The sequence below is a fragment of the Myripristis murdjan genome, chromosome 4, assembly GCF_902150065.1.
Source record: "Myripristis murdjan chromosome 4, fMyrMur1.1, whole genome shotgun sequence".
Classification (NCBI taxonomy): Eukaryota; Metazoa; Chordata; class Actinopteri; order Holocentriformes; family Holocentridae; genus Myripristis; species Myripristis murdjan.
In genome coordinates this window covers 5,424,042-5,448,065 of record NC_043983.1, presented here as the reverse complement: position 1 = coordinate 5,448,065, position 24,024 = coordinate 5,424,042, and the positions used below count along the sequence as shown (strand labels likewise).

The window sequence follows — 24,024 nt, the reverse complement described above, 5'->3', positions numbered from 1 at the left end:
TATTTGACTTGATTATTGTGCATAAAATGTCATAAATCTTAATTATATGGTATTTCGGTGTTTTGGGCATGAAGGGGTTAATATCTAAAAATGCCCCAATCTAAAATCAAATACATTGTACATATCCACTGTAATGTATAAGCATTGTAGAAAGCATATTTGATGCATCTAGATCAAGTATTTTGAATTAAACACCATAAATCTCTATTTTCCTGGGATTTTAGTGTTTCGGGCATTAAGGGGTTAATAACTAAAAATGCTCAAGGGATATCACTCGGCACCCTCTTTAATTCTTAAGAGGAGACCCCAAGCTACAAGAATCAGCTGAGAAAAAAACTTTTACCGACGCAACAAGGTTTGGCCAAAAATCACCCTTTGGCTCCCGGACTATTTTCTAAGATAAATTAAAAGAGGAAAGCAGTCTGAGGGGGGATTACTGATGTCACTCATTGAGTGACATCAATGAAGACAGGAGTGCCTGTCTTTTCAATACCTACTATTCAGTTATTGCCCTTATGCTGTCTTTGCTCTAAGTTGAAACAAGGCAAATTATTTCATTCCAGTAGTGAAGTCTGCAAAGTCATTCAGTCCTTTGAGTGTGTGCATACATATTAGAAATTGCTGAATCAGAGCCAAATTGAAGTTGAAAAAATAGGTGCATTTAATCCAGTTACAAAAGGTCTATGAATAAAGTAAGCTACTAAAAGTTCTTTCATTTAATTCAAGTCCTAAATTTCCCTCTTTTCTTGGTCAACCCACTGTTTTGTGTTACATTAGTTACAATAATTACATTACTTATTACATTTTAACAGAGTAACAAGTGATCTGTAACCTATTACCTAACCTATTAAAGTAACCTTCAGCAGTAGTCACTAAAGGCATTAATTAAGTTTCTGTTCCATTTAGGTCTAACAGAGTGGGTCCTGGTATTGTGCATGTTGGCTCACTGGAAAGACTGTGCCACACGTAAATGGAACAGAAGCTGAATTAATGTCATTAATAATACCTGTGTTTGCCCTGATCGTTCATGCCAAAATAGCTGCTGTGAAAGAGGCCTATTGCACCGCTCAGATCTGAGTGTAAAAACAACCCAAAAAAACAGAATCAGCTCTGACTTTTTTCAAAGCACATGTGCATTTCACTGCTCTACAGATCTAGCATTTGAAAGTTTACATTTTCACACAGTCACGTTAGTAAAACACCCAGATCTCTCTTTCTCAGCAAAGCAGAGACAGTGTTATTTCTTTTTTCTTTTTTTTTGGAAACTGAAAAGAGTGCAGTCTGTAGGCGTTGTTTGACACTGTTAAGTCAGTGGTGTTTCCTTCAGATGACAGAGGGGTAAATTGAGGCTCAGGGTGTTTTGTCAGAGCTGGCAGCTTCCTGGCGCACTCGGCTGTCAGCTTAGCCTGCCAGGGACTAGATCAGGTTTCCTCTGTGACAGTGTTAAAAAGGATGGCAAACCACTGAGAGGTTTGGATGAGACTTACTCACTCCTGTACGCCTTGTGAATATTTTTAGGAATCACGCTGCTGCAAGATTTACAATTCATGAATTGTGACTACCTCTGGGCTGGTGTAATTAAATTGGAAGTGATATGGTAATTATGATAATGCTGGCTTTGTAAACATAAAAATGTAGCCCGCAGTGCCGGGTGTTTGTCATATGGACAGATACTGGTTTGTGTTTCTTGTGTTTCTAGGAATTGGTTTGGTGTTCTCGTTTAAAATCCTCTGTTTCTCCATTTCCAAGACCACCCACTGGACATATTTTTAATCTATGTTTGATCATATAAAGAAACCAGTCACTTTTTTTCTATTTGCCACTGGTTTGGTGTTGCCTTGCCACAACACCTCAATGCTACAACCAGCATGTATATTTGGAATGTGATTTGGTACATTGGTTGTTATTGTTAAGAAGACCTGCATATTGTATTGTCCCTCACTTTCCCATCTTTCAGAACTAGCTTGGTGTAATTCCATTTACCTATTTAAACTTTAAGAAAAACAAAGAAAAAAAGCAGATGAGATAAAAAAAAAACAAACCTGTAAGCACTTCTGTTATAATACTTGATATAATACTGATATAATACCGCTTATGTATTGAGGTCCCATAAAAGCACATTAAAGTCCTGTTAAAGTTGAACTGCTGTTTGTGACCTTTTTCTGTTCTTGTTCTGCTGTTTGCTTAATACTGTTTACTTGTCACTAGAAGGGCAGCAGGCTCAAGGATGCTTTACATTTATGGATATTGTGATTGCAATTGTAAATAAGCATTATTTATCTCAATGATTGGAGAAATTAAATGATTTTACTGCACATATGATATTCAGTATGACTATTTCCAACCACTGACATTCTAAATGAAAAAAAAAAATTTTTCTGCACATTGAATGGTTTCCCGGCAATTTTCTTGTCAGTTGATTTTGTAAACAAAAATTGCTATGTTATATATCATTGTGCAGTCTTACTGTAGTTGTAAATATCTGGAAAACAAAGCTCCAATTATGCTTTTTTTTTAATTGCTGAGTTGTCAATGTGGAATTTTATCCAACATGTTTGATATATGATAGATAGATGTTTGATATATGATAGAATATCCATAGACAACATGTTTGATACTTTGTCTACATTGCTTGTCCTGTTGGGATAAACTAGAAGTTTACTAGAAGTTTGAGCTTGTGCCTCAGTGTCAGTTGATCTGACGTCATTGTCTGTCTGTTTTTCTTTTGTAAGGAAATCCTATGTGGTTATTGTAGTGTTGCTTGAGGAAGAGTGCTGTGCAATGTGCTGCACATAGCTGCATGTGCTATGCAACCCTGTTTTCATCCTTTGGTTTTAAATGTCCTTATTTGTGCTTATTCAGCTGAAACAAAGCTTTTGCATTTAAGATACTTTTAATATCAATATTTTAATTACTTTTTAAAACTGTGTTCTTAGTTCAAGCAACTGAGGGGCAAACAAATCTGTGTATAGCCCTCACATTTCAATCTCAGAGATTCTGAACCCCTGAGATGGACATAACTAAAAGTTGCTGTCAGTAAAGAAGCATCCACTTTTTATACTGAGCATAAAACGCATTTCAAGCAGTGCCTTTTTTTTGTGCAAAAAGTAGTACAAACATATCTGGATTGAAAATGAATAGAGTAAACCACACTAAAGTTGTGCCCTGTTGGTTGTGTATGCAGGGCTGCAGGCTGCGCCAGGCAGAGCAGAGAGGAGAGGAGAGGGGAGAGCTTTAACCCTGGTCTCCCTAGCCGAGCCTGAGTGACCTAGCCAGCCATGGACGACAGCTCGTCTCTGGGGAAAGTCAGCGGCTCCACTGAATCCGTGGCCACCGTCACCAGCGAGGAGTTTGTTCTGGTGCAGCCTAGCGCCGCCGGCTCACCGCCAGGTTCTGAGGGCAAGCCCAGACTCAAGGTCAGTACCGCACGTGGTAAGACATTCACACCTGATGTGCATTAATCTAGAATTTCACTGCTGCATGGCTCAGAATGACCATATCTGCAGGGGGATGATGATCAGCACCAGTGACTCTGTGATTCCCTTCTGAGATTTCTGCCCTTAAATAGTCACGTAACTGCCTGTACGTTTAGGAACAAGAACTCATAAACCCATTACAATTTCAAGACATTTGGTTGATATATTGATAGATTCAAGATGATAGGATGAATTATTTAGGTGTATGTATTGTTGTCATTAAAATGGTAAACTCACTAAAGCTCCCTGTTGAGGTAAATTTCCTAGAAACTGGAAAATATTTACATGTGACAGTACAATCTGTCTCTGGTGTATACTTTGATATTAGATTTTTATTTCCTATATTGGTATTATTTGGGTATTGTTAAAATGCTAAAAAAGTTTAATAATCACACAGTGAGATCATTTCACTATGTTTTGTTTTGAAAACCATCACTTAAAAGCTGATGTAAGATGTAATTGCAGTGGTGCTTTTCTGACATAAAGTATTAAGGGTTTCATTACCCTTTAACAGTATGTGGTACATGCTCTTCTGAGGCGCCCCTTTCACATACCAGCTTCAGGAGATAAGTCAATCATGAGTCCCACATTGCTTTGCCTCAAAAAACATCCAGGTACTGAGCTTAATGCTCTATTGCCTGCACTGATGAAATTCAGCTGCAAAGCTTTGAGCTGGATTCTATAGACATGTTTGGAGCATTTCAGCAACTATAGTGCAGTATTTTATTCTCACTGATCTGGAATCCAGTATAATACAATAATGAACATATTTGAATAATTTCTGGGCTTTAGCTTAGGTATTTACCATGGTAATGGCCGATGAGGATCATGGACACTGTAGTATAGGACAATTTGACATATTGAACTGACACAAGAACATGATTTCTCTTAAACGAAACTGAGAAATTTAGAACCAATTGTTGTAAGCCTGTAAGATTGTTCATTTATTCAGGAGACTCCAGAGATTCTGCATTGAGTCGTATTGCGACTATTATTAAAAGTAAAATTCCAAATGGATAAAAACAATTGAGAAAATACTTCTCGGACCTGTTACTCTGCTGTAGCCTATGCCATTCTGCTTGATTGGCCTATTCGCTGTTATGGTCATTGAATTCGTTATTTTCATAGTAGTAAGCCTATTGTAGCTATTTGTAAAATGTTGATAATAAGACAGTGTTATCTAATTTTCTTTTGCTCACTCACTCTGTATCAGTTTTTGAATGGTATACATCATTGCATCTTTTGTAGTTGCAGTAAAGCATCACTGTGTCAATCCACAGCCCCCAAAATGGTCGGGAGCCCGTGTACTTTATATTATCAGCTGGACCCTGTAAAAAGTAAGAGGGTGCCCTGATGTTATAACCTGTGAGAAAAACGCATAACCCATCTTTGCCCTGCGCTTAACTTTAACTTTTGTTTATGTTTCTGTCCTTGTTGCTATATGCTTTATTGCTAATTTGACTGAGGCATCTCTGACCACCACAGAAGCCAGTTTGGCTGATCAAATGTTTGATGCATCTTGGTTGGGGTTATACCTGAATTTGAAGCAAGTTTGCTCTGTCCGATTACATCCTGATCATTCAAAATGCATGATAATGCAGGCTCTTTTTCATCCTTCATTCTCTCTCATCCTCCCTTCAGATGTCGTGCAATGGGAGTGAGCAGCTGGAGAAAGCCATGGAGGATGTGCTCGACGACGAGGAGGTGAAGGAAGAGGAGAAGAGCAGCACAGAGAAGATGGAGAAGCAGAGAGAAGTAGAGGCCCCTGAGGGCACCGTCCTTGACCCCAGACCTCCAGGTACAGACTCACGTGTGGGTTTGTCTGCATGCATCAGTCGCATAATCAGTCTGTCAGGTTTTCACTCATTCACCCAGCTCACATCCACTGAGCCAATTATGAAGCCATCTCCTTAGACTCTTTTGCATCAGTTCAGCCACCTATACATCCCTAAATTCACAACGTAGTATTTACTGCTTTAGTCTGACCCCTAACTTGCAAAATAGCCTTTTCATGTTAGTTTCATGTTGCTTGCCACTGGCAAATCAACCAGTCTACTTACATCTATTACTCTAAAACTGCCACAAGTTCACACTGCAGCTGAAGGGGTTCCTATCCTGATTTTTCCCTCTCATGTACACAGATCTGATGTTTTCTAAATCAGTCTGAACCAGTGTTTTGTCATTTTGTCATCGAAAATTCTGACAAAATATTTTTTATTGACCAATTTTATTATGACTCTGATCTGACTATAACAAAAATGCATTGATCCTTAAAAATAAAAATGATAGTGTAATCAATTTTCATCTGTGCCTGTCAAAAACTATGAAATGGAAAAAAAAAAAAAAAAAAACAATAACATGACATTTAACACAGGACTGAAATGCTAAAAATTTTGTCTGACTGAAAATAACAACGACTGGAATGGGGCTACTCTTGCACGAAGATTCCACACACTGAATCACATGTAATTTGCTAAAGTTTCAGTCCCTTGAGCACAGACTGGGAATGTCAGAGCAGAAGGCCACATACAGGCCTATGTCAGAATAAAGAGAAGAGACTTATATGAAAACACTCAACCTAACATCCAGGTGAACAGAAAACACAATGTCTCATAGTCATGACAGAGAATGCATGCTGATTCAAGATAGAAAAAAAAAAAAAAAACGTAGAAAACTTGATAACTTTATTTAAACTAAAATTACAACATAAAAAAATGCTAAAATTTGATTAATATAAGAAAAAAAGAATTCACTTACTGAAAGACTAGAACTGTTAACTAAATATGAACTAAAACCGACTAAAATTTGGCTACAATAAAAAAAAAAAACAAAAAAAAAAAAACTGAGAATGACTAAATCTAAACCTTAAATGAAAAAAAAAAAATTAATTCTGGTCTGAACAGCAAAAAGCTTCACAGTCTCACTTCTTTTCTTTCTTTTCTTTTATTTAATATTTTTCTTTTAATATTCCTTGTCCACATTTTGTGCTACAAAATTGGAGTCATGTTGTCATGTGACATACATGTGACTTGCATCTGATCTCTCAAATTAGAAAACATTGCAAGCATTGCCATGACAAGACATAAATCTTATGTCATTCTCATGAAACCGTTGGAATAATTCAGTCTGTATGTCTGAGCAGTGTTAGCTTGAGGGACAGTGAGCCACATCATGCCAAAAACACAATACTTTAAAACCAAACAAATGTAATGTCTTCTGTCATTGTTTATCTGCACACTGCTGTCAGTTCATGGTGTGTATGGGTTTTACAATATGAGCAGTCAGCCAAAAAAATCAGATGTAAGCAACAGTGAATGAAGGTAGTCTCTTCCAGTATTGACTGTATTGTAACTCTGTGATGCAAGTAGCTGTATGCATGTGAAGCAGCATGGTGATGCAAATAGCAAAGCTTCAGTAAATGAATAAAGTTTAAGACACCAGGGAAAATGTAGTTAATCATACAAACCACTGACATAACAAAGTCCAGTTAGACTGTATTAGATTAGCAATGCTGGTATCTTAACTCTCTGACATTGGTTTTAGTGGTCAGTGTATCAGCAAGGGCAGACTGGCCCACATGTGATCTGATACCACGGTCGACAACACAGTGGTAGATATGTGGTGCTGTGTAGCTCATTCACTACAGCAAGGCATCAGTGCTGCAGGGTTTGGAGTTCAGTTCCCACTGGGGCTACTAGAAAAAAAAATAATTCAAGTTTAAAAAATAATTAAAACTCATAATACTGTAAAGTATTATGAAGTTCATTGCCTTCTGTTATCTATTGAAAGTTAATGTACCTTTCCAATGTAAATGGGCAGTAAGATTCTGTGATTTACTTAGTTCCACATCTATCCCTGTTTTTGTCCTTGTTCTGGTTCCAGCTCTGGTTCTGCCGGAATTCTGAAAAGTTACAAGGAAGCCACCAACTCAACAAGCATCAAAACTGCCAAGGGCAATTTAAAGCCACACTTCAATTTGGAGCTGAGAAGCTGTAATGCCACTTTCCTCAGTATAAGATTAGTTTAAACTATATTGATCTTTACAGGGAAATTTTGTCACAGTATTTAGCAATAGAACAGAGCAGGAAAATAAAATATTTGAGCCCAGGCATCCTTACTGCTGGTTTGAGTTGAAAAATGTATTCTTTATTTCAGTGGAATGACCTGATTTAAGTGAAATACTGGATACTTAAGCCACATAAAATCATTAGGACTACATTAAGACTATAGAGGGAAGTTTGACCACATTATTCTGTTTCTCTATCCCATGTTCTGTGTCAGTAGTGGATGTGTTTTTGCTGCACTGCTGCACTGCTGCTATCTTAACAGAGGAAACTGTTAATATGGTGTAGAATGAGAACCAGTCAGCAGTGGAAGTCCAGCTGCCCTTCTCATTGTTCTGCTTCCTGTTTGTCAAGTGTGAAAGTGTTGGGTCAAAGGTCACGTCAGATATTCTCCTCACTTCCTCTGTTGTTTTCAATTTCCTTTTTCTTTCATTTGTCATGCTTTTATTACTGTTTACTGAGTTTACTTGCCTTTGTTGAGTAAACTCAACAAAGGCAAGTAAACTCAGTTACCAAACATGTCGAATGTGACAGTAACAAGACCACAACCTCGCCACCATCTGTCCACAGAGGTGTCGCCATGTACAGTGGTGTCCAGCGCCGCCGAGCCGGAGGAGGACAGTGTTCAGTTTAGCAAGCTGTCTTACCTGGGCTGCACCTGGGTCAAATCACCCCGCAATGAGGCCGAGGCCCAGAGAGCCATGGCCACCCTGCGGGCTGAGAGTGCCATCCCCATCCCCATCATCCTGCACGTCCCCAACGGAACTGATGGCTCTGTCAGGTCAGCCTCTCACTGAGAACATATATTTGTGTGATACAGAGATGTGGGCCAAATAAGATAACTTGACTTACTTGCCACTTATACTCTTACCAGCCATTTTTTTGTAGACTAATATAGGAGCTCTGAATTAATTCTTGTAGCGTATAAGAAAAACTGGCCACAGCAAAAGCACTCACCAGCCTTTGCCTTGTGGTGGTTGTTAAATCATCATTGTGCAGAAATATTAGCCAGGAAATGTCCATTTGTACATCTTGGAGCCCTGTCAGCGAGCAAGGGAAACACATAACAGTGAATGTGATCAGGAGCAAAAGTGTAAACCATCATCTGAGGCAACACTGAATGTTAAGGTACACCATAGTGGAAAATGTGGCTTCATTCATTTAGCTGTTAATTGCGTGGATGTTTTCAGAAGGCTCCATATTGTTAATTACTTTCCGCGAGACCTGTTGTTTCTTATTGTCTGTTAGGTATTGTCAAAGAAAGTGGCTGAATATGGTGATTCACAATGTAAAATGCAGTGTAGCGGCTGACAGTCTTCTCAGTGCTGTTCTTGTCTGTTTATGGTGATTATACTAAGGTCTTCAGATTGACTTGGTAATAAGAAAAAGCAGTTAGCATCTTGCACCTACTGTGTTATGGATTGGAAGACAATCCTTCATACCTAAAAGAAAACCACTGTGTCTCCAGGATCGTGGACCAAGCCTCAGGCACGGAGATCGCCTCTTTCCCCATCTACAAGGTGTTGTTCTGCGCTCGCGGCAGGGAGGGATCAGTAGAGAGTGATTGTTTCTCCTTCACCGAGAGCTACCGCAGCTCTGAGGACTTCCAGATCCACGTTTTCTCCTGCCACATCAAAGAAGCCGTGAGTCACACTGTCACACGGCAGCTAAACATGGTTGTCGCTTCTTGTCTGAGGCCAATTTAAACTTTTATTGTACTAATAAAATACTAAATATTATACTAATGTAAAAAATTGTTGAGATTTGACAGGTTTACAGTGTACCACTGTGGCATAACCAGTTGAGGGCACTGTGGTTCTTTATATTTATATAAAGGTCACGGGTTATTTCTTCAATCTGTTGTTTGTGTTCTCTGTCCAGACTGGGCTGTGAAATTGTATTATATTGTATTGTACTGTGTTGTATTGTGCTGTTTCTGTGTTTGTTTCTGTGTGTTTCTATTATTGGTTTCTTGTCATTTCTGTTATGTTGAAACCTTTTATTGTCTTTATTTTGATTCTCTGCTGAATTTTGTTCAGATCCTAATCTTTCATCCCTTCTCCCTCTTTTCATTGTTCTTCTATGCTCTCTCTTTTTTTTTTTTTTTTTACTGTCCAGGTCAGTCGTATATTGTATAGTTTCTCCACTGCGTTTCGGCGTTCATCGCGGCCGACAGATGTCAGAGACTCTCCACTGACCAGTCCTCCTGACAGTGACCTGTACACATTCTCTGTTGCCCTGGAGGTCAAAGAAGATGATGGCAAGGGCAACTACAGGTACACTTACACACACACACACACACACACACACACACACACACACACACAAATCTCTTTTTCAAGGGCAACTTTGCCAAAAAAGCCTTAGATAAACAGAAAAATTGCCGACTAACAGCATGAAACAATCTACAGAGGCAGTGCAGATTCATATACAAAAGTAGCAGATTACAAAAACGTATAAAATGAAAATACAGTCCAACTCACATAAAAGAGAGAACTAGAAGAGTGCAGTCAGTTGAGTAAAGATCTCTGCTAGGTGTGCTATCTTACCTTGACAACACTGACAAGCCGTCTTGACCAGTATTAAACCAGCAGGATCAAAACCTGTTTCAGTTTGTATTAAACAAAGCAAAGACTATAAAAACACTCCTGCCTGATTTCACTCTGACTTTGAAGTCAGAAGTGACCACATACAGTTTTTCACAAGTTTGGTGCTGAGCTGTTATAGTGTCCTACATTTGTGCATGGAGCTCCAGTCAAGCACTGGGAAAAAAAAGGTAGCTCTGGGAACCAGTGCTTGGGTTGTTGTTGTTTAATATCATATTTTCTGCCTTTTGCTTGGATAAAATTTGCATTCAAAAAGTAAAAGCCATGTAAAAACCTAGTTCTACATAGATTAAATATTCCTCACATTTTACTAGTATACAATGTCCAAAAGAGTTTAAAATGAGATGTTTTCAACAACTTAACTGTCCTATTATCTTTGGGGTCAATTTGAGGCCATTCAGGGTTTAACACCTCTAAATACAAACAATTTTTTGCTTTATTTTTCATGACTTTTCCTAATTTTATGGGGTCAAGTAGGTAAAAATGAAATTCATGGTATGTTTTCAATGTCCTGGTCACATTCGGTACTCATTGGTGTTTCACTGGAGTCAATTTGACCTCACACTGTCATAGCTTTATAAAACATATAAAAAATATCAACATTTTACATCGTTTGGTTTGTTGTCTTGAATGACACTGAGGAGCTATAACATGCAATTTACAATCATGAAAAAACATTCCTCTGCTTTAGGGCCCTAACCTAACATAACCACACCTGTAGTGACATAACTACACCTGTACTAGTGTGAGAACCAGTCCAGTTCAAATGATGTTTGGGAGGGAAAAATATATTCCCGCGAGAACTTTGATGTATAAGGATTTGATTTGGTGTTTGCATGTGAGAGGTTGTGCAGAAGTTGTGCTGCAGCAGATCAAGCTTCACATCAAAATTTCCTGTAATTTCTACCTTCCTCTGTTTAAAAGAATGATTATTGGGTTCTTGGTTGGGGGAAAAATCTGAAACTAAATTTACCTGCATATTTATATCTTATAAGATGATGCTGTGTGCTCTTTTATCCCACAGTGTCAGGCTTTTTTTCCCCATGATTTTGGTACTAAAATCGAAATGTTGGTATCGTTATTGCACTGAAGGCAATGAGTGCAACTTCTACAAAACAAGATGAGCGCAGACCAGCTCATCTTCAGCTAATGAACAAAGAACATCTGAGTCCAGATGAACTTGTAATGGCATCTCCTTCTTCTCCACAGTCCAGTCCCTAAGGACAGAGATAAGTTCTTCTTCAAACTGCGGCAGGGTGTTCAGAAGAAGGTCGTGGTTTCAGTTCAGCAGATCTGCAACAAGGAGCTTGGCATCGAGAGGTGAGTGTGGACCCACATCAGGGCCCAGTGGGATCAGGCCTTTAGGCTCAGCTAGCAGGAATGTAACAGGATAGTTCACCCCTTTTGAAAAAAATGATATTATTTCACTTACCACCCTGGCTGTTAAGTAGGACAGAAGTGGTGCTGTCTTCTCTTCTGGGTTCACTGTGGATTCAGAAAAGACTTGGGTGGATCAAATCAAAACAAATTTAAATCCAGGTCCTTTAACTTGACCTTAGCATGATGGACTTTTGCTCATTGTTCTAACTTCCCTTTGTCTGTGTTTTTACGGTATTTATTTCTCATCTCCTCTTCACTCCAAGTTTTCCCTCACTTCATTTTTTTATGCTCAGCTTTCTTCACATGTAGGTCTGCTGGTTATCAGACGTCAACATCTGTCTCTGTCTACCCATAATCCCTCTCCTTTTCTGGCTGTTTCCTGTAGTTGGTTGGGATTATAGTACATCTGTTCTCCTAACAAACCACACCACAGTTCTGTTGTTTGAGGACGGAGACATTTTCCAATTATTTGATGCCACCAGAGTTCAAATGGCATTGTTCTCACCTGGACAAATGAACTTTATGAAAAAAAAGAAACATTCAGTCAATTTATTTGAACTACGGAGCTTGGTGCATCCACACCTTGAAACAAAAACTCACTTCCACAGTATACTGAGACTTTTCCAAATTGCAGACAAACTTACCGGCATCTTCAAACGATGAGCTTTCACAAGGACACAGCATGCACACAGGAGTGGGAAAACAACAAAAACAACAGAAAAGTATGAAAATGAGATGGATCACCCAAATACAGCAGTCAGCCAGCAGAAAACTGGAAATACTGGTGTCCTTATATCACCTGACTTCCTGCTCTGTCATGTTTATGTGTTTACATGCTCTATCAGCTTAGCAGCAAGGAAAAACTGGGTCAGCTTCATCACCCCCTTCTTCCCCTTCCCTCCCCCTCCTATTGTTATCAGACAGAGACACCTTCCCTCCTGTTTATTTTTAGTGTCAGCAGAAACGCCTTATCATGTTCACAGCAGCTCCTCTCTTGCTGAAGGGCTGCGACACTCTGTCTTTATCAACAACACTTGAGTTTATCTTATTAATATTTACTTGTCTTAATTGCTGTTTTTGATTGTTCATGCATCTCATGTATGCATTTGCATTTATGTGTTATGAGAGTGTAGTACATTATGCCTTGTGAAGGGTTCTTTCAGGACTAGGCAGCAGGGTGTCCTGATGGTTAGAGACAATGTCCTATACCTGGAAGGTCACAGGTTCAGTCGCTCCAGAACCAAAATGTCCATCAATACCTGTGAGTCCTGTTGAAGTGTCATTTCACAGGACACTTGATCTGTGCTCTCCTCACTCTGGGACACTATGGATGAGAGTGACAGGCTTAATTCCTAAAAAAGTAAATTTTTTTTGTTATGTAATGCTTCTCTAAAACTGAACATTTTTCATGTTGACCACTTGATGGCGCCTCTATCCTGAAGGTGAAGGGGCTCTGCTATTCAAAGTGATGCTGCTGAATGATAACAGTAAACTGGAGACAGCATTAACCATGCTGCTTCAGCACAGATAATTGGATGAAGGCTCTTCATACTCTTAATACTGATGGAATAGGTTCCTCATCCTTCCATGAATATGATAATATACTTGATGGATTTTGGATCATTGTAAGATGTTATTTGAGTTACATTATAGTCTGAATGATTGATCCTGCTTTATATTTGCTCTGTACCTTTTGATTTGATCTGTGACCCACCTTTGTTATGTCCACTCTGTCTTGTATGGTGGTGCTCTGCCTGTTTTTTTTTTTTTGTGTGTCTTCATTTGTGTTGCATTGACATTTTTTCCCCATTCTGAAGTGCAAAAGATGTTTGTAAAAATGCTGCTGCTTTTGCCTCTTGCAGTCATACATACTACCATTGGGCAGAAAGATAGAGATCCTCCCACCTGGCCAGTCTGAGTCACAGCCGGTGGAGGATTCGCTGTTCCGTTTTATAAACCGACCAAGCATCGACAAAGCCTCTAAATATAGAAGTAATGATTTGGAGGACTATCTGGATTACATGACAATATACATGATCAAAGAGGCACTTAGATCATCACACCTGTTCTCATACACCTCATGCATGTCCTTCCCACAGAGATTACTCATTTCCATTAAGTACTTTTTAAGGAATAGTTTGCTGATTTTCAATCAGCTTTGTATAATTACAGTTTCAGAAGTATATGCAAATGCACAATGTTTACCTTCCTTCCTTTTTTGTGCACCTCCCCGTTCATTTCCTGGCATAAGTCCATCAGACAAAATGCATAATCTGGTTTTGACTGCTCTAGTGAACTGCAGCTTATATTTTTGCATTTTTTGTCAGCGAAAGTACAAGCTGCAGTTCGCTAGAGTAAGTGCAATAGCAATTAATTGATGACTACAGGTGGTTTAATGATTCATGTTAACAAGTCTCACCTCCCTACCTTTCATAAGATTGAGAGGGCTTACCATGGAGTGCTCCCCTGTGCTGTTACATTGTGACACATGTACGGAGGCGCATTACATACCTGGAGGTCTGGTTCAATAAAAGTCACAGAAAAACCTGCAGCTATATTGAAAGGACTTTTGGCGTATTGAAGAGCCACTCTGCATGCCTCTCCATCGGCTTGAAAACTACTCCACTGTAGTACTCCACAGTCTGGCCAGTGATTAGAATGAGCCTGGTCTGCCTGACCCACACAGAGCTGAGTTAGAGGCTTTCAAGACTGTTACTGGACCCGACACCAGTGACATTGTGGGCAGTGCCTTCTGTCTCCCAATAATTGTTAATAATATTGCGTCTCTTTTTTTCTAATTTGGCATATGGGCTTTTTGTTGATGGATTGGAGATTGGGCTATAGATTTGGAGTTGGATATTTTTGCACATTTTGTTCTTGCATGCATGACCCTATGCAACCTAACACTGTCTTTGGTGTATTGAAGTGGAGATATTTTTTAAATGTATGTGTTATATGTATGTCTACCATCCGCCCAGTGTATGTTGGGACAGGCTCCAGCTCCTTGTAACCCTGAGTAGGATAACTGTTAATACAAAATGAATGAATTTATGGTCACGCTGTTTTTTAATTTGCAAGCATTAACTTGCTTATTTCTGTTTTTGATCTAACTGATATGGGCAGAAGACATCTCTCCTTATTACTAACTATACCGTGTCTGCAGCAGGTTTAATTTGAACCTTTGAAGAACCGACATCTAGTGGTAACCATAGGCTCTGAGGACCCCAATGTCACGCTCAAGAGATCCCGTGACTTGAGTAGTTTTAAATTCATGTTAAACCCTAGACCACAGCAAGCCTAATGATAGTTTAATAGTCCTGTTGTTTTTAATCTTGACTTGAGAACAGCTGGTAGGAATCTGCCTGTTCTACATTGGGCTGGGATCTGACTCATGTTGGGTAATCACAGAGTGATTACTCACTTGATCCCATACGCATGCATGCCTTAAATGTGATCAGTAAAATCTTAAAATCTCCACTGATACTAACAGGTAACCAGTGTAAAACACCAGTGTAATGGTATGATCTCATCTAATGTCTTCTAGGTGTTTTGGGATGCTGCTGAGTCCAGGACAGAAAGTCCGCAACAGCGACATGCATCTGCTAGACATGGTGAGCAGCACAAGCTTAACTCTTTTAACTGGTATATAATTGGTGGAGTATAGATGCCAGTAATTGGTGGAATACTGCAGAGTATACCCACCTTTATATTAGTTTACCAAATAAAGTACACTTACTATTGGAGAAATAGAGTTTAATGAGTAGGTTCCTATTCATTTCACGGTATATTTGGAGTCAGTACACCTGCAGGACAATAGAATTTATGGGTTAATTTTCCACTTGTCATCAGTTGAATAGTTTTCCTTTGTTTTAAGAATGAAGCTATCCCAGTTTATATCGATGAAATGGGTGTACCTACCTTTTCAAGGTGACAAACATCTTGATTATATTAAGTCATAGCACACATTAAATATAAAGGTTTATTCAGTGTACATGAAGAAAAGACACATAAACCATGAATTGATCTCCAGGAGTCCATGGGGAAGAGCTCCGATGGGAAAGCGTATGTGATCACAGGAACGTGGAATCCCAACATGGCCGCCTTCCAGGCACTGAACGAAGACACACCTAAAGGTGAGGTCTTGTCCAGCTCAAGCTGTTATTTCCAAACTGTAACACTGGCTGAGTTGACATCCTCTTTCATCTACAGTCAAAGCAGCTTTTAAACACCCATGGTTCACAGATTCCATAGAGCAAAGCTAAAATAATTTGGTTAGTGTGCACTTTAAATTAAAATAGTTTGATGCTTTTGATGCAGTTAGCTAGACAATGTAAAGTTAAATTAGTGCTCCCTTTTTCAGTTTATCTTGGGCTAGGGTTAGGGTTCGATGGTTTTCAGTTGTGAACCAGTTGAAATGGGTCCCACCATTCAGATTTCCCAGGCCTTGTTGGCGTTAAAGTATTCATTCAGGCCTTCTTGTACTTTTTTCCTAATTTGATCAGCAGACACAAATTGTATTTTGAATTGGTTTCATGCCAGTAATTGGTGGCATGGTGTATATTCGGTTTAGCTGCCTTTTCTGGTTGTTTTCAAGTAGAAACTACAAGTACAGAGCTACTGGTTGGTCATCAGCATAAAGAAGGAATTAGGTGTGGAGGTCAACGCCACAGATGCAGCGGGAAACTGTTTAAAACTCTTAAACCTCTAAGGTCACAATTTAGCTTAACGCAGTTCTGGCAGCAGAGGTTGGTTCTGACAATTACTTTCATCCATCCCTATTTAGTCCTGTGCCTTGTTTTAATGAACTATCACTCATCAAAGCTCGGCAGGTTTTCTAACATGGACGAGTGAACACACGGAGCCAGGCAGCAGGAACATGCACACTCAGTGGAGTGAAGAGTAGAGGACACAATAGCACTGAGATTTTTTGCTATTTTTTGGTATATAATTCACATGCAAACATGATATGTGCAGTTACAGGGCATCAAATACTGTAATGCCTTGTAACAGTGTTATTTTATTACACACATAAAGAATCCAAAACAGAATGATAAGTTATTCAGTAATCTTAGCACTTTTTGTAAAGGAATCAAATGTGTATCCAATATTAACATTTACATACACCAAAATAGCAATTAAAAAATAGTGTTTACAAATATGGTCAGAGCTGACTGGACAAAATATTGACATCTAGATGTTGAAATAAACTTCAACTTGAGATGAAATACCTCTGAATTCGGCTAACAATGTTTCATGCCTTTGAAAGGGAAACGTTTACATGTTTTCAGACTGTGTTGTCCAGTGAGAATGTTCCCAGGCAGAGACTTCACCTCGCCCAATCCATTATAGCTAACAAATTAGGTGACCTGGCAACTTGCTGACTTGAAGGCCAGGAGAGTTTGACTTGAAGGTGGATGGCAGGTTGTCAAAGCAGTCTAGCTCAGGGGAGCCAGGCAGTGTTAAAGCACGGCTCACCTCAACACACATACACACACACACACACACACACACACATACAGCTTAGCAGCCATTTTTTAATCTGCCCACATCCTCACAGGAACAGAAAAGTTGGAGATGTTTTGAAATAGGCAGGTGTCTGGTATTGGGCACAGGCACTTACAACGGCGATTTTCCTAGTCTGATAGGGGTAACTATAACAGCAACAGAAATGGTCTTTAGGTGCATATACATGGTGGTCAAACTGAGAATGATGATGTTATCCACAACAGTTTTTTGTTTTTACCTCCACATTTCACTTGTATAGCTGTTTCATACCTCAAAGGAGCTACACAGCTCTTCTGTATAGCTGTCTTGATGCCTGAGGACGGTCAGTGCACTGAAAGACGTATAGTATAGTATTCAAAGTGCATAACATAAAGTGCAGGGAACACATTAAAAGGCAGGGATGCTACAGTTGGGCACTGAGCAAATCGTTATTGTATTTCTTTTTATTTGATAAAAAGTTTATGCACATCAAGTGATTGATTTTTGGGGAATTTTATTTGAAATTCCCAGGTTTTTATTAGCATTTTTTTTTATCATGAAAATATTGCTGTTATTTAAAGTGAAAGTATTACATAAGATGTTTTGTCGAAAATAGTTTTATATTTTCTGCTTTATTACAACCAGGTTATAAGCTACAATACTGATCAGTGTATGTCAGCACTAATTTTTCTTTTGCTATGTGTTAGGAAATGTTGGTTGCTCACAGATTAATTTGTTTTAAAGCAACAAGTCATGCTTCTCCCCCAAAACATTTCTCTAACCCAGCAGTTCATCCTTGACATTATCATAATTGGAATCTATTTTAAGATTGTGGTGCATTGTTGTTGTTTCTCTACAGACTGATTAAAATAATAAAACCTCCTAACTGTGACATAAATTAGTTGCCCCCTCTTTCTCTCTACTAGTTGTTTATTCTTCCTCTATAATTAGGCTGGTCATTGTTGTATCAGTGAGAGGCTCACCTCTCTTTATGTATGAAGGTCCTGTGGTATAAACCAACCTCCTCTGCAATTTGAAACACAGCTTTGATTTAACTTAATGGTTCATCTTGTGGCATAGGCTTTTTCACCCCCAGTTAATTTATGGATTCCAAAATTCACCACAAACTTTGACTGATTTGCCAGCCCAATATGATTTTAAGAATAGAAAATAACCTCTAGACAATGTTTGGTTACCTCCCACAGAGACTTTACCAGCATTTGGCTGGTGATAATTTCCCAGGGTGGTTGCACTTTGAAGGCTGTTGAAACCATGGGGTTTCCTAACAGCTTACTTCATTAGGACACATAAAAGTTTTCAAATTCATGAATGTGATGCTTAACCCTTTGATGTATGAATTATGAAAGCCTGAGTCAAGATTTTTTCTTATGTGTTTTTACTCTTCTTAGGGCATGAACACTTTTGTGAGTCTCCATACTTCTTTAAGGATGCAGGACTGGTATTACCATGTCATGATACTAGTATTAACATGTTTTCAGCAAAAAGAACTGACAGTCTCTGCATAAACCTCAATGGGGGGAGCAGCAGAGAGCATTCTAACAGCTGATGCAATTCCACCATAGAAACCATTGCATTTAGGAGAAAATGACTGTTAAACAGCTGTCCACTGTAGTGACCGCTATGCGCCAAAGGAGTTTATTTTATCCCAGAGAACACAATGTGACACTGCGTCTGAACCACAGACCTTATATCAGGCTTTCAAATACAGCCCTATTCAAATCCTAATCACTTTGCAGCCAAGGGACCCCATGGCTAAAAAAATGTGAACTCACTTCCGGGTTATTGACACAAAACTATAAAGATACAGAAAAGGCATCCTAAAAAGTCTACGTGGCCCTCATAATCAGAAAACAAGTTCCATTCCTGCTGATGATGCTTTTTTTTTACAAGCAGCAGGTTAACAGTTTCTTTTTCACCAGCATCATGTAAATGCCGGCTGATATTCTTTCAGTGTTTCAACTAACAACAACGTGCTTGACTGTGTACTTTCTGCTTAGTGTCTGCTCTCCCTGTACTTACTCACATACTCACACATGCGAAAGTACATGTATACAATACACATATATATAGACAATGTACAAACTCACTTTCACACTGTTTCATAGAAACACATGCAAAAAGTCTGGCTTAGTAGATCTGGGCCAGATGTTTTGTGCCGTCACAAAACCCTATTTAGTGACTGATGTGATTTACTCTAGTGGGGAAGTGGGATTTTAGCGCCTAAAAATAGGGAGGCTACTACTTTCAACGCAAAATGTGAGGAGGCAATTATGGTAATAAATCACCTGTTCTGCCTTATCAAGGCTGATAGTAATTACTGATTCAGTGATTGTACGTGGTGTTTAATGCAAGTGAAAAACTTGTCTTATCTTGGCGCTAAGATATCTGCGATTGTTCTTGCTCAGAGGAGACGAGACGGAGACAAGTCCTGTCCTCTGTCTCATAAATGTCATTGATGAAATGTTTTTCCCTCCTACTGCATGAACTGAAACAGTATCCCACACAGCATATTTATGTGAGGTCAGCACATTTTCATTTTGCAGTATATGAATGTGTGTTCATTTATTCAGCTCAAACCTCAAATTCTTCTGTAAACCTCTTTTCCTTTTTGGCAACACCATACTGTTTCCCGACAGAAAGATGCATGTACAAAAGAGGCATTGCGCAAGCCACATGTTAATAGGAAAATTTGCTGTTGTTTTTTTTTCATACCGACTCTTAGTAGACAGAATGCTAATTTGGCCATGACAACAGGCGCAAGGCATTACCAAACTTAGAGCGCTTAGCACCTCTTGTAGTAACTCCCTCACACATACACAGCTGACCTTTGCCCCCACAGTGACCCAGCCACTTCCTGTTTCTCCCCGGTTTCATGCAGATAAGCAGGTCTACATGACAGTGGCGGTGGACCTGGTGGTGACGGAGGTGGTGGAACCAGTTCGCTTCCTGCTAGAAACACTGGTCAGGGTTTATCCGTCCAACGAACGCTTCTGGTACTTCAGTCGCAAGGCCTTCAGCGAGACCTTCTACCTCAAACTCAGACAGGTACCTCTGCCGCATCTGAGTTCCCCACTGCCCCACCACAATCACAGTCTCATGGTTTCATGTTTCTCAAATCACTTATGATTTTTTTTTGCTTTCACGTGTTGTATTGCTGTTATTTCATACATACTGCACATGTGCTAAAATTCAAAATGAGTCTTCGTGTTTATCTTGTCAGTAGCATTATGTTTGATATCACCCCATTTTCTTGTTCTCATTCATGTTATTTTTTGCTATTTGATATTAATTGCTGGTTCAACAACCAGTTTCCCTATGAGGACCACCTGAGTCTCATCAAATCAAACTTTAATATCTGAACACCACATAACGGCAGTAGTAATAATGACAACAACAATTACTTTATAATAACAAATATGATGATGATGATGGTGATGATGATGATGATGATTATTATTATTATTCTTGCTGCACAGGGTGTACTGATTGTTTTACTGTTCTGAATTGGCTTATAAATGTTCTAAGTAGATGAGTAGATCAGCAGTCATTGATGACACACAATTTCAACTGCCTGATTAAACAAGATAAAAAAAATAATAATAAAATAAAATTAAAAAAAGCAAAAATGATAAAATTTCAGGATCAGGGAAGTAGTCAAATGTACTGTATGATGTGGACACTGAACCAGACGTTGCGTAGCATTGGGCAATGACACTCCATTTCTGATCATAGCCTTTGATCAGAGATTAGAGCTCAGTGCCTGCATGGTGCGGGCTGGCCCCCGGGTCCCATGAGACCCGCCGCAGATGTTGGCAGTGCAGGTTTGTTATATAAGACTATCAGCGGGTGTGGGTGGTCACATTGGAATGTGCGGTAAAGGTGCAGAATGAATAGAATTATGTCACTGTCAGGCATCCATACGTCAGTGGGTTCAAGAGAGACCACAAAACAGCTTGTGTGGTCTAGGCCTGTTTGTTAAATTCAGTCACTCTCAGTCTTTCATTGGGCTTTGCAGTTAGGACTCATATATGATGAATCATGATGGTAACTAGTTGAATGCGGGTTTCAGTTTGCCAGCTGGTGGGCAGTCTTTCTACAATGGCTTTTACGTGTGCATGAAAAACGGTACGTCTAAATAGACCCAGTTCAATATATTGGAACGGTGGCATCTCAATCATCAACACACAATTGATACATTAATTAACACATCAATTAATATGATCCACAGTAGTCAGTAGAACGTCTGGGTAAAATATATCTTTTCAGTCAGCGTTCAGATTGGTTATTGACCACTTTCAGATGGTGAAACAACAACAAACTAGAAAGCACTGCATAGAGTGCAGACCTCCACCAACACTGTGCAGCTGCCAAGATATGCCAGTTCCACATGTTGGATATTCACCAAAAGCTCATCACTTTGGTCAATTAATTGGTCTGATAAGCTAATCTGTTCTTTCTTGTCACATAACCAGTCTCAAAACTGATTATGGTGTTGCCTGAATCTGTTCAAAAGTTACATATATTTTTATGTGAATCCATGGCCACTGTCACACCCCACTTTGGCCAATCAGTGTGAAAAGTTAATCAGTTCTTCATTGGCCCATGGTCAACCTTTCAGCAAAGTTCCATGTAAATCCATTCATAACTTGTAGAGATATCCTCCCAACAAACAAACAAACAGATAAACAAACGAATGCAATGGGGTGAAGGTTTTGGCAGTGCAAATTAAAGCAAAGTCCATCAAGATAAAAACGAAATAAACTGGCCTATGGTTAAGACAACTGGTAGCTTCTACCTCACACTACTTGCATTGTTAGTTCTAGTGTTTGTCCAAATTAAGACCACATTTCCCGCCTCCCGATCCCCAAAGAGGACAAACATGTTGGAAATGCAACTCTGAAAGCTTTAGCTGTATTTACTCTGTTTTGTGCTGTAAAACAATCTGGCAGGTTTCCTTCCAAAGCCCATGTGGTGGCTCATAATGTAAAACACAATGCAGAGGCTGCTAGACTGACAGACTTCCTAGTGTAATTATTTTAATATCTCAGTGAATGTGGTGACCAGATATCAGTGTTAAATAATGCTACGCATAGCACCTTTGTTGTTATCTGTGCATGTGTAACATAGCAGGTGTCATTCCATCATGCCTTAGCTGAAAGAGTTTCCACCTGCTGGTTGCGCAGCAGTAAAGATTCACAGTAATCTGAAGTAAGCTAAATGTAAAAACAGATGAAATGGCCAAGTCTGTTGGCAGAAATGGATGTAGATATGTCAAGTGCGAAAGGACTGAGCAGATGGTAGTAGTGGTAATCAGAGCAAGGTTTAAGTGGTATTGCTCTCACTGGTCTTATTTACAGGGTCAGTGAGCAGTCAGATGCTGTAAGAGAAGTGTTACAATTCTCTCGCTTGTGTTCCTCTCTCTCTTGTCTCTCTCACTTAAACTCTCTGATTTAGTTTCTCTGTTTCTCATCATCAGACTCTCTTGATTTTAAAATGTTTCAGGATACTTAGCCTGTGTATGGATAATAACCCAACCTTTCCTTCTGTCATTTGTCTCCAAACTGATAACAGCCATCCTTAATTCCAACACGACACAATTCCAACTCTCACTACCTTGTGTGCCAATATTTAGCAAAGTAATTACGGTAAAAACATGCCTCTGGTGAGATGCATTCCAAAACGTTGTTGATGTTTTTATCCAATATTTTACCTTATGACTGCATAGTGGCAAACATCAGACCCCTGTAAACGTTCAAGCTCACAACTAAATTAAAATGTGCAGAGAAGAGAAAGTACATTCACTTACCATCCACCAACACAAGGACACCCAGTCTGACTGTTTGAGGCAGGTGCTTTTAAAGCGAGAAAGAAAAAAAAAACAGCCAAGTCGTAAGCCTTACCTCCCCTGTTAAAAGCCAAATCTTCTTTTGTAGGCCGTGGGGAACCGGCAGAGCAGTGAAGCGAGGGGAGGCTTTGGATTGTAGGGAGCTAATAAGAGGCTCTGTCTCATTATTGGTGTGTGGGTAATTAACGGTGGCGGCCTGACTCGCCCGCCTGATTGCCTCTCTAGTTATCTCATCAGCAAAGGGAAGAATGTTGGAGCGGCAGTGTGGTTAAGAGCTAATTAAAAGATAATATTGTGTGGTGCTTTTGTGGGAGATTCCAATCCGAGGTGGTTATTTTATTTATTTATATATTTAGACATATTTTGCTGGAGGGTGTCATTAGCCATGCGAAGAACCAGGGAGACATGATCAGCTCCAGTTTCTTGGAAATATATTCGGCACCTGTTTCACCAGGAAATGAACCTACCAGCACTGTAGTCAGCATTGTCAGTTGAGTCTCCTCCAGGATCATGTCTAGACCAAGGCAGACAAATCAAGACTGGGATGGCAACAAATTGAGTCTTATTCCGGAACAAGACCAAGACCAAAAAAAGCTCAAAAACATTCTTCATATCTTCTCAAATGCAAAAACAATTATTAAGGATCCTCCAATGGAGCATCAGAAATGCTGATGTATCCACAGGAGCTCTGGACTAAACCCTTCAGCATATAACTTCTCAATGCATAGGAGGTTTTTGGACCTCTAGATGCACAGGTGTCTACAGGTGGAATCTTTTACAGTTGTTTGTGATGCCGGGAACACAATTAATTACTAAAATTGTTTTTAGGTTTGTAGATAGTCAGGGACATCCTTATCATCTTCAAATCAACATTCTGCAGTGGCAGAGACCAAGACAAGTGAAAGTCAGAACAATACAAGATGTCAGAAATGTGTCCTGGACAATGGACTTGCAAAGCTGAGGCTTTCAGGCCTGCAGCAGAAACTCATTGCCAGTGGCTATGAGTGAAACGCCTGACAAGTTCACATAAGTTTACCCCAGAGAGTGTATACATACTATTGTGCGAGCTTGAATTTATCAGTGTGTAGACATTGAACTAATTTTTTATGAGGGAAACACCACCGTGTTTGAAGAGTGTCAGTAAATTA

The 24,024-nt window shown here is 39.3% G+C and overlaps 1 protein-coding gene across 2 annotated transcripts in view; it reads left to right on the top strand.

The window, feature by feature from the left end:
* The window catches only part of rabgap1l (RAB GTPase activating protein 1-like), a 175,184-nt gene that overhangs the window by 11,256 nt on the left and 139,904 nt on the right, over window positions 1-24,024 (top strand). For both annotated transcript variants that reach the window (XM_030049026.1, XM_030049025.1), the window contains exons 2-10: window positions 3,185-3,416; window positions 5,118-5,274; window positions 8,111-8,321; window positions 9,009-9,183; window positions 9,659-9,816; window positions 11,356-11,466; window positions 15,071-15,137; window positions 15,557-15,659; window positions 19,910-20,076. In XM_030049026.1, the coding sequence (XP_029904886.1) occupies window positions 3,279-3,416; window positions 5,118-5,274; window positions 8,111-8,321; window positions 9,009-9,183; window positions 9,659-9,816; window positions 11,356-11,466; window positions 15,071-15,137; window positions 15,557-15,659; window positions 19,910-20,076 (1,287 nt within the window). In that variant the 5' untranslated portion in view covers window positions 3,185-3,278. The remainder of the gene's footprint in view (window positions 1-3,184; window positions 3,417-5,117; window positions 5,275-8,110; window positions 8,322-9,008; window positions 9,184-9,658; window positions 9,817-11,355; window positions 11,467-15,070; window positions 15,138-15,556; window positions 15,660-19,909; window positions 20,077-24,024) is intronic.